The sequence below is a fragment of the Lithobates pipiens genome, unplaced genomic scaffold (assembly GCF_037356315.1).
Source record: "Lithobates pipiens isolate NorthernLeopardFrog02 unplaced genomic scaffold, aLitPip1_a1.2 Scaffold_18, whole genome shotgun sequence".
Classification (NCBI taxonomy): Eukaryota; Metazoa; Chordata; class Amphibia; order Anura; family Ranidae; genus Lithobates; species Lithobates pipiens.
In genome coordinates this window covers 511,363,630-511,377,859 of record NW_027507758.1, presented here as the reverse complement: position 1 = coordinate 511,377,859, position 14,230 = coordinate 511,363,630, and the positions used below count along the sequence as shown (strand labels likewise).

General features: G+C 40.9%; 1 protein-coding gene across 1 annotated transcript in view; it reads left to right on the top strand.

The window, feature by feature from the left end:
* EIPR1 (EARP complex and GARP complex interacting protein 1) overlaps positions 1 to 14,230 on the top strand; it is a 364,672-nt gene that overhangs the window by 298,139 nt on the left and 52,303 nt on the right. The window contains exon 6 of the mRNA XM_077488730.1: positions 13,901 to 14,037. Coding sequence (XP_077344856.1) covers positions 13,901 to 14,037 — 137 coding nt within the window. The remainder of the gene's footprint in view (positions 1 to 13,900; positions 14,038 to 14,230) is intronic.

Sequence of the window (14,230 nt, the reverse complement as noted above, 5' to 3'; positions counted from 1 at the left end):
GTCCAACCTGTGTGTGTGATTATATGTCAGTATTACATTGTATATCCTTGTATGTTGCGGTCGTTCAGGTTCTTATCTAAAAACATTTTGAAACTATCAATGCCCCAAGCTGAGACCACTGCCTGTGGAAGGAAATTCCACATCCTTACTGCTCTTCCGGTAAAGGTAAAACACCTTCTCCATTTATAACCACTTTAAGGACATTTCAGTAACAATCAGCTGCACAAATGACTGTTTATTGTATTTAAGCATACATTTAAAGCAGAACTCTGGACAAAAACCTTTTTCCGTGTTCTCGTTGCTGATCTCCTACCTTCACCAACTATGTCAACCATGTTCTTCTGAGTTCTGTAGTTCCTCTCCAATAGCCTGATGAACTTGCTGAAAACACATTATTGCCTGGTGATTTCCTGTTTACAAGACCGCTGGCTCTCCAGTAACCTTAGCCAGCATTGTCTCTCGATCCGCTGGCAGAGATACACAATTCGAGATTTCATTAATTGTGGTTAATGTTGTGTGTGTTGTGGAATGCACACTGCAATATGTAGGATGTACCTCTAGATCTCTGAGGGTCAGGATGAGCGAACACTATAATGGTGCAACTTATTCCAACGACAGCAATCTTTCTAATGTATAAAAATTCTTTAAATATGTGCAAGCTGGAAATATGGAATCTTTTGTATTTAGTGGTGTAGAGAATGTTAAAAAAAATGTCCCCGGGGAAGTGATCTCCACCATAGACTACTTGAGAGAGAGAACCCCCCGCAGGTATGAACTCCAGGTGAAATTTGGATTGGTTTCTAAAATAATAGATAATCGATAATCAATAATATCAATCAATAATCAATAATAAAGTATTAATTGTGCTGGATGTTTTTTATATCTGCAGCTTCATCCCTATTGTTTTTATTAATGAAATGCTTTCTTTTTCTGTCATCTGCCAGTTTTTGATTTTAATTAAATAATTGTTTTATTGACACTGCTTTCCTCATATGAGGCATGTAGTATAAATGTTCTGTTATGCTGTGAACAAGGCTGTAAACCAAAACGTGTCAGCTGTTTTTTATCTTGAGATTCTGGAGTTGCCGGCTACATTTGTCTTGGAGTAACCTCAGCCAGCGGTCTGACATGGCCCCTTGTAGTCCTCTGAAAGCGAGCAGGGAGTTCTATTTTCCATCTGGCTCGCTTTAGTGGGCTGAGGGGTCTCACAGTCCCTGGTCTGTGCCGCCCATAGAGGTGGTGTCCTCCTCCTCTGCTCCCTCCTCCTCCCTGCCAGCGCTGCCACCACCAGCCCGCCGTCAGTCTCCGATGCGGGGATAGTTGCAGATCATTGGGATGACAAAGCGCATCTCGGGCTGATAGGTCTGTATGTGAGAACACCGCTCATTGTACAGCCCGGCCACCCTGTACATTGGAACAGTGCACTCTGTGCTGTCTATCACAATTCCGTTGCATGAAGGTGGAGCTGTACCATGAGCGATGTTCTTACATACAGACCTATCAGCCCAAGATGCGCTCTGTCATCCCGATGATCTGTAACTGTCCCCGTTCTGCAATGATGGGCTCTGATAAGACACTGGGGACACCGCACTAATGGCCACTGATAAGGCACTGGTGGTCCCTGACATTCGCCAGTGGGGGGTTCCTGACATGCAGCAGTGGTGGTCCCTGATATTCGGCACTGGTGGTGGTCCCTGATATTCGGCACTGGTGGTGGTCCCTGATATTCGGCACTGGTGGTGGTCCCTGACATTCGGCACTGGTGGTGGTCCCTGACATTCGGCACTGGTGGTGGCCCCTTACATTTGGTTTTGGTGGTCCCTGACATGTGGCACTGGTTGTCCCTGACATTTTACTCTGGTCCCTGACATGCCGCACTGGTTGTCCCTGACATTTTACTCTGGTGGTCCCTGACATTCGGCACTGGTTGTGGTCCCTAACATTTGGCTCTGGTGGTCCCTGACATTCGGCACTGGTGGTCCCGGACATACGGCACTAGTGGTCCCGGACATACGGCACTAGTGGTCCCTGACATACGGCACTAGTGGTCCCTGACATACGGCACTAGTGGTCCCTGACATACGGCACTAGTGGTCCCTGACTTATGGCACTGGTGGTCCCTGACATACGGCACTGGTGGTCCCTGACATTCGGTGGGTGTACTAATGGAGGATTTTTTGAAAATCCTGGAGTTCTGCTTTAATGTTGTCTAGACACTCTCTTAGATGTGCAGTCGTTCACACATTTCTGGATAGGTAGAATTACTGTTTTGTTGCCTGTGTTCTGTACAGTGTGTCTGTTCTTGTGCCCAATGACCTCTTTTAATGATCTTCTTCACAGAAATCTAGGTTACATATGCTGTATATCTGTGGAACTGATATATTCTGCCTTAGCTTAGCCATACACGGTGCACATTTTTTTCCTGTATAAGCCATTCCCATTGGTAGAGGACAGTGATTATTGCTAGTGGTAGCAGCCGCTAGCAATAATCGCAAGAAAATCTGGCAGGCTGGTTGCACCCAAGTTGATCGATCAATCAATTTGGTACATTCAGTCTGCCCAAGAACAGTGTGAATCTCGGATGGTTACTGCTGAAGCGGCTGAGATTCGAAACCTGTATGGCTGGCCTTATGTAATGGCTTTATTCATTCTGTGTTGATGAATTTTTAGAGAATATATCCCCTTTCTCTTTTGCTGTCCTTTGCTCTGTATTCATAAATGCTGCCACCACTGAATTAATCAAATGTATCATGTATCGCTGTATTTGGTACCTTGGCTCACTGAGTACCTTGTCCCAGGACTGCCCACATCTTTGTGTCTGATTCAACTGTGTATGCACACCCTGTCCCAGATTGAATTTTGAGCACCCAAATGTATCATGTTGCTCCTGTCACAGGCTGGAGTGCGCATACAAGGGTGACTGCACGAGTACCCTCAAAGCTGCAGAGCCACCTACAAGACAGAACTGCACAAGAGGGAAACCTCTAATGCAAAATACAAACAAGTGGCAGCCTGCCGAGAGAAAACAAACATGGTCCTGCAATATTCTGCTATATATCACATTTCATAATGAGGGTTTAATAAAACTTTAAAAAAAGGACTCCAAACAAATTTAAATCCTTTATCTATCTAACTCAATTTCCAATGAATTAGAAGCCAACGTACAGCCAAAATAGAAAAAACAAAAAGATCAGCACAAAGGACATAACTTGGTCAATAGGTTGTGTCCCATCCTCTGTCCATGCTTCCCCATCGCCTTAACCACTTATGGACCGCCGCATGCCGATATACGTTCTAAGTTTGAAGAGGAATATCATGTTATGGCAGCAGCTAGCTGCCATAACCCCGGTATCCTCTTTTTCGGACGGCAGTCCTGTTTCCGATAATAGTGGTTTCTATGGCAGATTCACCGGGAGATCACTTTTATCGGCGGCGGGAGAGGGCCTCCCCCCTCACGCTGCACTCCAGTGCCCTCCACCACTTACCGGAGCCGTCGGCAGAGGTGGAGGTGATTGGATTTTGATCCATGCTGGGTATGGAGACGAGTGAGGTGAAGATGGCCCCCACCCGTCTCCATACCATTGCTGGGCGGAAGCAATGTCAAGATTTCACTAACATCCATAGCTCCAAAAGAGCCATTTTTTTTTTTGCATTTTAGTGTAAATATGAGATCTGAGGTCTTTTTGACCCCAAATCTCCTATTTTAGAGGTCCTGTCATGCTTTTTTTTTATTACAAGGGATATTTACATTCCTTGTAATAGGAATAAAAGTGACACTCTTATTTTAAAAGAACAGTGTAAAAATAAGAGGTAAAATAAATTGTAAAAAAATGTAAACGTACCCCATCCCGCCGAGCTCGCATGCAGAAGCAAACACATACGTGAGTAGCGCCCGCATATGAAAACTGTGTTCAAACCAGTAATAATTCTAGCCCTAGACCTCCTCTATAACTCAAAACATGCAACCTGTAGAATTTTTTTAAACGTCGCCTATAGCTATTTTTAAGGGTAAAAGTTTGTCGCTATTCCACGAGCGGGGCAATTTTGAAGCGTGACATGTTGGGTATCAGTTTACTCGGTGTAACATCATCTTTCAAAGTATAAAAAAAATCGTGCTAACTTTACCGTTGTCTTATTTTTTCCCCCAAAAAGTGTGCTTGTAAGACCACTGCGCAAATACAATGTGACAAAGTATTGCAACAACTGCTATTTTATTCTCTATGGTGTTAGAAAAAAAATGTATAATGTTTGGGGGTTCTAAGTCATTTTCTAGCAAAAAAAAAATTATTTAACCTTGTAAACAACACATCTCAGAAAGAGGCTCGGTCCTTAAGTGGTTAACTATCTGATGCATCAGGGGTGAATAAAATTGAAGGGCTATCTCAGGCTCTCATCAACAGTATCCGACTATGCACACCCGTTCCACCCAGCTCCGCCATTCATACAAGTGGTGCTACAGCTTCTATGAATAGAAGATGTGCAGATTGAGGTTCTCTCCCTCCATTCTTAGATCCTTTTTTAGACCTGAGGCTGGAATAGTCTGCAGGAGCTAGAACATTGCGCTCATGGTCCACTGATCATGGTTGCAATGCTTTTCAGGCTGAAATACAGAAAATTATTGTATCGAGTTTTCTTTTTGCAGCGTGGGGTGAATTTTTTATTTTTTTTGTAAAAGGTGGAATTTTCTATTAAATCAGACAGACTGTATAGGTTGTGACAATGGCTGATCACTGCACATATAGGGATTGGGTGGAGAGGTGTTTGGATGACACTCAGAGTTCACACTCGGATTCTTGTGGCAGGTGAAATACTCTGTCACATTAGGGTGAAGCAGCTCTGTATAATATGCAGAGCATTGAGCTAATTACGGACTGCATATTGTGACTTGTTAGGTACTTGTTGCAAAAGAGATTTTCTGGTTGCATCAAATTAACCCCCTGCTGACAAATGTCTCCTATATAATACATGGATTTCATTGTGCTTTAGATACTTGTCAACAAGAAGTTAAAAGAATACTATTTGATTTTAAAAATCAGTTGCGTAACTGAGCCCTTCCACCTCTTTGAGATGGCAATGGTAAACTCTCCACGCAATAGGTCTTGTATCCTCCAAGGCCATTATGTGGGTGTCATGCTCTTGCTGTTAGATTTTTCATTTATTTTACAATTAGAGAATCCTTCATGAGGAACATGACCTACTTGCTCAGCTTTGCTGTGATGGTGGAGATTGTGTGGGGAAGGTAAGAAACAGCAGGGAAATCTGAGAAAATCTCCTAGATATTCAAGCTTCTGCCACATTATTCAAACCATTCAAACCCAAATCTTAAAGTGAACCAGTCAGCATGTTTAAAGTTTTAAAGTGGAAAGTGCTAGCTAGGAGAAAGCACCATAAGGCATCTCATGTTGCCTTTCATTAAAGTTATTGTTTGTTAAAGTCTTGTTTTTTTTCTATAAAAATAACAAACATGTTATAGTTACCTGTTCTGTGCAGTGGATTTGCACAGAGCAGCCCAGATCCTCCTCTTCTCAGGTCCCTCTTCTGAATGAATGAATGAAATACTTGTATAGCGCACAATGCGAACTGAATCGCCTCTGTTCTCCTGGTCCCTCCTGTTGAGTGCCCCCACGGCAAGCAGCTTGCTATGGGGGCTCCTGAGCCAAGTAACAGCTCCCTGTGTCCATTCCAAACACATAAAGGTAAAAACAAGCACCTTGTGGTACCTACTATATTTCATTAATTTTAGTTTTAAAAGTTTAAAAAGAATAACTTTAAAATGTATCTATGATTAAAATGTAAAATAATGTATTCATTTTCACATTGTATTTCAGTTATTTTTAGTCGCTTCTATTATTCTGAATGATCTTGAAGTTTGTATTTAATTTGTGAAGATCCCCACGCATTTTCTTCACATTATGTGACATTCATTCACTAGGCCCTGTGGGTAGGAAAACACAAGGAGAGAGGCACCTCTAAGTGTAGACGTTTTAAAACTTTACTAAAGCATACAGTTCATGAACTCACGTTTAAGTGATGATAACAAGCATATTGGTCCCAGCAAGGGTTTGTCCTGGTGATGCTGGTACTACCTGCTCCCTCAATCTTCAACGCCCTGACGCAGTCTGTGTAGATCTCCTCCATTGCGGATGGAAGGCCGGCTGCTGTGGAGGAGTTCAGAACTCAGAACGAGGCATGAGACGCAAAGCAGGGATGGCAGCAAGGGATAATGTCACTCCTAATGGGTGCGTTTCATGAGCATGCACGCTGCGATATTCTGGCAAGCTGCGCTCCTTTCTCAACGGACTTCAATGAGGGAACCATTCGGGGTCATTATAAAGGGAGTGAACAAAGGAGGGGAAGCTGGTATGACTCAAAGAAATGGGCAGCACTAATTAGTGTGTACGAAAAAGCAGTCAAGGAACAATGGATACACATACAATTGCAAATCTTAAAAAATAAAAAACGCTTAAATCCAAAAAGTTAATAAAAAAATAAAATAATCAATTAAAATGCGTTTCTAGATTAGCTATTCATTTATAATGGGCATATTTTTATACAGAAAATTGGATCATAAATAGAACTAATAAAGATAATAGGTATCTATAGAGCCTAGTATTGCTAATACTAGATTATTATTAAAATGCAATAAAGCATAAAAGGGGAAACGTTTAATATCCAGAAAGCTATAGTAAAAATAGAATAAAATGGAATGACTAAGGGGCAATCACATACTAGCCTAAATAATAATCACAATGAAAATATATAGTCTATATGCATACTATATAAAAATTGAATAAAATCTGAAACGTTAGAAACAGGGTGGGGAAAGCAGACAGATGAACGCACACATGTTTATACATGGCTGGTGTAAAGCTAGAACAGCAATAGTATTATCCACTATCGATGACATTAAATTATAATGCGATACACCATCTAGATTGGTCACATGAGTAATAAAAAAGGGTGGTTTTGCAGCATTTTCATTCAACTTCATATAGGTTTGCAGAATAAATGCGTACATGCGTATGTGCACACGTAAATATATATATATATATATATCGGACTAAGGGGCACTAAAAATATTAAAGGATACATAAACTAATATTATATCAAAAAAGGTCCAAAAGATGTACTAAAATGCCAAAGAAATATGCAATATGGAAATATGTGTGTCTGTAGTATAACAGAATTATTTATATAAGAATATGTATATACTAGACTTTGTGGCCCAAAAATCTGCCAATATCCAGTTTTGTGCCTTCAGGGTGAGTGAGTACTGGCCAATATTATGACTGCAGTAGGCAAAACATAATACAATAGGAGTATATAAAAAACATATATGAAACATATGTAGAGAAAACTATATAAAAATATATAAAAATTGTTTAGGGTATCTCTAGATCATATTACTACCAATACTTACAAATGAAGATCCCACCTCTCCCATGTAATAAGAACCTGAAATAAAAAATAAAAAAAATTAGGAAGTGAAAAAGATGTTATTTTGTAAATGAAGGTAGGTGTATAGATACTAATATACAATATATTTATATAATAGTAGACATTTCGATGCCTTCATTAATGCCACCAGACGAAAGGGCATCAAGGTTTTAAATCCAGACTTGTTCTCTGGCACAACGTTTCTTAAAGCGTTCAGCCACCGAAAGAGAACAAGGTATCTTTTCAATGACCCCCTCAGCAAAATGTCTCCGGACACTATGTGGATCAGTCCCTCCTTCAATGAGTCTCCTATGCTCAACAAACCTCGTTCTCAAGGCTTGTATGGTGCGGCCCACATAAATTAGTCCGCAGGTGAGCCCATATAGCACGAAGTCTGATGAGCAATTGTAAAAATCTTTCAATTGGTAGGTTTTACCTTTTGTACTGAAAGATTTTTGGCCATGTCTAACGAATTTGCAGGTCTTGCAAAGGGCCTTGCGGCACTGGTACATTCCTAAAAGTGGTATAAGGACTGGCTTAGTAGAGGGAACTAGACTAGGTCTGACTTTACTAGAAGCAATTCTGTTTATATTTGGCGCTCTATGATAGGTCACCCTAGGGCGTTCAAGGATGACTGTTTTGAGGTTTGGATCATGTTGTACGATATCCCAATGTTTGGCCAGTATTTACTCCATCATTTTAAACTAGAAATGGAAGGTAGTGGTAAATCGGGCCGAATGATATTCTGGTTCACGAGTCATTTTTGGGGGTTTCCCTTTGAGATAGTATTTGTACGCTTGATCTACAAGCGTCTCGGGATATTGTTTTGTCACTAAACTTTTCTTTAAAAGAGTACTTTTATCAATATAGTCACTGTCTCTTGTGCAGTTCTGTCGCAGAAGCAAAATTATCCTTTAGGAATGTTCTCAATCCATTTAGGGTAATGGCAGCTTTTATGATGTAAATATGAATTACCAGCAGTTGGTTTAATATATTTTTTAGCAAAAATGGTAGTGGATTCCTCATCATGGCCTAGTTCCAAATCTAGAAAAGCCAAAGTATTTGAGTCAGTGAAGGAAGTAAAAGACAAACCATACTGGTTGTCATTACAATAATTTACAAACTGATTGTATCAAGGGTACTGTCCCAGATGACAATTATGTCATCTATATAGTGCCCGAAGAAAACAGTATTGGCCGAAAAGGGTTTTCTCTAAGAATATTGCTCAATTCACATACAATGGGGCAAAATTAGCCCCCATCGCAGTGCCCTGTAGTTGTAAATAAGAATCTCCATCAAAATTAAAATAGTTGTGCGTAAGACAAAAACGTGTTGCTTCTAAAATAAAAGCAGCCTGTCGGGAATTGATCAGTGGGTCTTGAGCTAGAAAATGGGCCATCTGCAATGGGAGAGATCTACACAGACAGCATCAGAGCGTTGAAGATCGAGGGAGCAGGAAGTAGGAGCATTACCAGGACTCACCCTTGCTGGGACCGATATGCTTGTTATCATCACTTAAATGTGAGTTCATAAACTGTATGCTTTATTAAAGTTTTAAAATGTCTACACTTAGAGGCGCCTCTCTCCTTGTGTTTTTCTGCAGTACTTTGGAACCTAGTTTCTGTTCCTATATGATGGCGGCCTTAAGTGTTCTAGACTTTACTATTTTCATATACTATCAGTCATTTTTTACATGGGCTAACAGAGACTGTGTATTCCACAACAGATATTGTTGCTATTGGGGGTTTTACGGGTCCAAGACATTGCGCCTTTACTTATATTCCTGTGGGTAGGCATTGCTGTCAAACATTTCTCAGAGCCTGCCTGCCTGCTAAAATACAGAAGTACTAAGAGAAGGCATATTAGGAGGAGTATTCGATACAGGAATCACTGCTTGCAGGCAGTAAAGTGGTATATGAAGTCCTTAGGAATGGAAAGTAAACAGCAGAGGAGAAGCTGCAAAGCATGCAGGGAATCCAGGGAGTTGTATAGGGTGTGCCCATTGCTTTTGCAAGATCCCTTTCACACAAGCCAGATTTGTTTTTCTTAGCAGGGGATCTGTCTGCTGAGCTGAGCACGGCGGGCGGATGACAGGTCCATGTCCACTCTGCTTATGCAGAGCGGACACAGACAGTTGGATTAAAATCAACTGCCCTCTGATCTGATCTGGCCAGACAGAAGGGAACAGATCCTCTTCCATTTGGTTTTTGCTGGATCAGAATGGATTGGAGGTAGGCGGGTATAAATGGACACAAGTCCATTTACATCCACCACTTTATAGAATGAGAATGGAGGGTCCAATCGGGTTTGCCAGAAAAATGGACAGATGGACCTGATTGGACCACTCGCGTGAAAGGAGTCTTACTCAGTGCAGTATAATACACCAACAGGGAACAAGTACCTTCTTGGAATGGCTCTAAGACAAGGGTCTCAAACTGGTGGCTCTCCAACTGTTGCAAAACTACAAGTTCCATAAGGCATTGCAAGGCTGACATTTACATGCATGACTCCCACAGGCAAAGGAACTTGTAGTTTTGATACAGCTGGAGGGCCGCCAGTTTGAGACCCCTGCTCTAAGAGGTCTGCAGACCTGGGAGCTCAGATGCAGAAAAATTTCTTCTTGTGTCCTCAAGAGATAGAAGAAGCCAGATTACTATTCATCATCTACTTTGAAATTAAATACTTGTTTTGGGAAGAATGATGCTTTGCTGGGGCTGAAATGTTTGGCTTATCAGGAGAGTTTACTTTCTTATTGGCCTAAATATGAGTGGTATTGCTGGGCTGTTTTTTCCAAATAATAAGAAACTCCAGCCCTTCTCATAAATATATAATGAAAGTGCACCCAACTTGCAGCTGGACTCCCTGATTATTTGTGGATCCTACATTATGGAGAATCTACCAGGTAACCATGACACCATAACTTGGTTTTGAGCTTACCAGGGCTGCTGGACAGAACTAGAAATTCTGATAGACTTACTGAACCAATAAAAACCCAGATCAATATGACATCAGCACGTGATCTGAAATATCTGGTTGGGACAGAAATGTCCCTTTAAAACAGTATCTGAACATTCTGCACTGGATTCCTGTTGCTGCAGTTGAGCAACAAAATCTGTGGCCATCTTAGACAAGCAACCTACTGGTGGCTGAAGGGACCGCAGCTTCTTGCATGTAAGGATACCAGGGCTTACTGGGATATAGAGATAAATTCACCATGGTGGTTCATGCCTGCTCTATAGAAGGAATAAGTATAGTTCACCCAGCTGGCATTATGCAGTCCACCAGTAAGTATCCCCATAGCAACAGCCAACTACCTGCTGTGCTGCCTTCACGTGGCAGGCTTGTATGCGGTCCAGGCTATGGCCCCCTACCACTCCGTCATATGGCACAAGTCAATCGATTTGAAATACACAGCATGATTTGCTTTTTTTTCCAGGCTCGCTGATAGAGAACAGATGATACATTTGAAAGGGTTGTAGGCAAGATTGCTTACAACTTGCCCTATGAATTCTGAGATTCTTACACTAGAGACTGACTGTGTCTATTAAATGTAACAGGATCAAACACATCATTTCCTTCAAATAATGCTAACTCCTCTCTTTGATTAATATTAATGCGCCTTACATTGTTAGATAATGCGTCTCAAATATTTTGAATTGATTGTATTTTATTTTTACACGCTAAATTGGGTACAAAGTGTATGATAAACTAGTGTTTTCTTTTTTTATTCATAGTTAAATTATTGAGCTGAAAGTTGATTATTTGGTTTATGTACTTGTTTAAAGTGTATGTTTCCTATGAAACCTTAAAAAAAAAAAGGATAATTTTATGTGCTGTTATGTGGTCAATTTTTAGGGTATGTTATTCTTCATAGACAGAACAGTGTTGGATTAACATTGTTCATTTAGCCTGGCAAAAATAAATACTATATTTTAACATTGCATTTTGTGTTTTTTAAAGTGGTTGTAAACCTCAAACATGAAATATGAACAAAGCATATCATTCTGTAGTGTGTAATTGTCTTAATTAAATGCATTAAGTGTCATTTCTGTCTGCTGCCTAATTTCTCTGCTATCAGCATGAGTCACTTCTGGCAAATGTTTCTGACACCAAGAGAAAAACGGTGACAGAGGAGGGAACTCCAGCTTATTGACTTGCCTAAGCTCTGTTCCTGTGTGCTGTGTGAAGTGGGGTGTGTGTCCCTTTCTTCCAGCCAGCTGTCAGAGCTCTCCTGACTGAGCTGTTCATCGTATGACTTCAGCTCTCTGCCCCCTTTTTTTTTTTTTGACAGCTCAGGCAGGCTTTATTGATTCTGTACTTTGAACTGATGTAGAGAAGAGAAGACTGCAGATAAACATGTACAACCTATGTAGGCTGATTTGTTTCATTTCTGTGCATCACTGGATGCCAGTCACCTCTCTGGGTATATGGAAGGGTTTACAACCAGTTTAATGTTTCTATTAAAATGTAGTACACCAGGATGTGCAAGAATTGCGCACTATGTCATACTTTTCACTAGTGAATATTAATGTATTTTGCATGCCCAACTCTCTTATACTAGTGGTGGTGCAGTAGAAATATACAGTATCTCACAAAAGTGAGTACACCCCTCACATTTTTGTAAATATTTTATTATATCTTTTCATGAGCAAACACTGAAGAAATTATACTTTGCTAGAATGTAAAGTAGTGAGTGTACAGCTTGTATAACAGTGTAAACTTTCTGTCCCCTCAAAATAACTGAAAACACAGCCATTAATGTCTAAACCGCTGGCAACAAAAGTGAGTACACCCCTAAATGAAAATGTCCAAATTGGGCCCAATTAGCCATTTTCCCTCCCCGGTGTCATGTGACTTGTTAGTGTTACAAGGTCTCAGGTATGAATGGGGAGCAGGTGTGTTAAATTTGGTGTTATTGCTCTCACTTTCTCATACTGGTCACTGGAAGTTCAACATGCCGCCTCATGGCAAAGAACTCTGAGGATCTGAAAAAAATAATTGTTGCCCTTCATAAAGAGGGCCTAGGCTATAAGAAGATTGCCAAGACCCTGGAACTGAGCTGCAGCAGTGGCCAAGACCATAAATCTGTTTAACAGGACAGGTTCCACTCAGAACAGGCCTCGCCATGCTCAACCCAAAGAAGTTGAGGGCACGTGCTTAGCATCATATCTTTGGCAAATAGAGTGTTGCCAGCATTGCTGCAGAGGTTAAAGCCTGGGGGTCAGCTTGACAGTGCTCAGACCATACACCACACACTGCATCAAATTGGTCTGCATGGCTGTCGGAACAGAAGGAAGCCTCTTCTACATATGATGCACAAGAAAGCCCGCAAACAGTTTGATGAAGACAAGCAGATTAAAGACATGGATTACTGGAACCATGTCCTGTGGTCTAACGAGACCAAGATAAACTATTTGGTTCAGATGGTGACAAGCGTGTGTGGCAGCAACAAGGTGAGAAGTATAAAGACAAGTGTGTCTTGCCTATAGTCAAGCATGGTGGTGGGAGTGTCATGGTCTTGGGCTGCATGAGTGTTCCTGGCACTAGGGAGCTACAGTTCATTTAGGGAACCATTAATGCCAACATGTAGTGTGATATACTGAAGCAGAACATGATCCCCTCCCTTCGGAGAGCAGGGCAGTGTTTCAATATAACGACTCCAAAAAAACTTCCAAGATGACCACTGCCTTGCTAAAGAAGCTGAGGGTAAAGGTGATGGACTGACCAAGCATGTCTCCAGACTTAAACCCTATTGAGCATCTGTGGGGCATCCTCAAATGGAAAGGCGGAGGAGTGCAAGGTCTCTAACATCCACCAGCTCCGTGATGTCGCTATGGAGGAGTGGAAGAGGACTCCAGTGGCAACCTGTGAAGCTCTGGTGAACTCCATGCCCAAGAGGTTTAAGGCAGTGCTGGAAAATAATGGTGGTCAGTGCTGGAAAATAATGGTGGCCCCACAAAATATTGACACTTTGGGCCCAATTTGGACATTTTCACTTAGGGATGTACTCAGTTTTGTTGCCAGCGGTTTAGACATTCATGGCTGTGTTTTGAGTTATTTTGAGGGGACAGCAAATTTACACTGTTATACAAAGCTTTACACTCACTACTTTACATTGTAGAAAAGTGTAATTTCTTTAGTAATGTCACATAAAAAGGTATAATAAAATATTTACAAAAATGTGAGGGGTGTACTCACTTTTGTGAGATACCGTATCTGTGTATATGTGTGTGTGTTTATGTATGTGTGTGTGTGTGTGTGTGTGTGTGTGTGTGTATATATATATATATATATATTTGGGAAAAAATTACATTGTGGTCATGTACTAGAGGAAAAAAAACTGTAGTTTCCCTTTAAACTTATATTTAAAGTATTTTGTCTCATCATATATATCTCTGGGGCTGCCATTTACTCATTAATCTTACAGTTCAATATCTTTTTTTTTTCTTTTCTCTATGGACAGCTCTCAAATTCTGCCACACTGGAAGGCAAAGGGCAGCTGAAGTTTACCTCTGGGCGATGGAGCCCTCATCACAATTGTACCCAGGTGGCCACCGCCAATGACACCGCCATCCGAGGCTGGGACATTAGAACGATGAGGTAATAAATTAAGAAGCCCAATCTTTATTAATCAAAATCTAAACTTGTCAGTGACGATCATCTGATTTTTAGTTCAAAAATTGTTGCCATCGTGTCTGCGCTGTGCTTTGTGATTAGATTTTTTTTCCTTGTGCCTTAAGCAACACTATTTCATTTAGCAATAAATGAATAAAAACATTTTGCTTTTAATGAA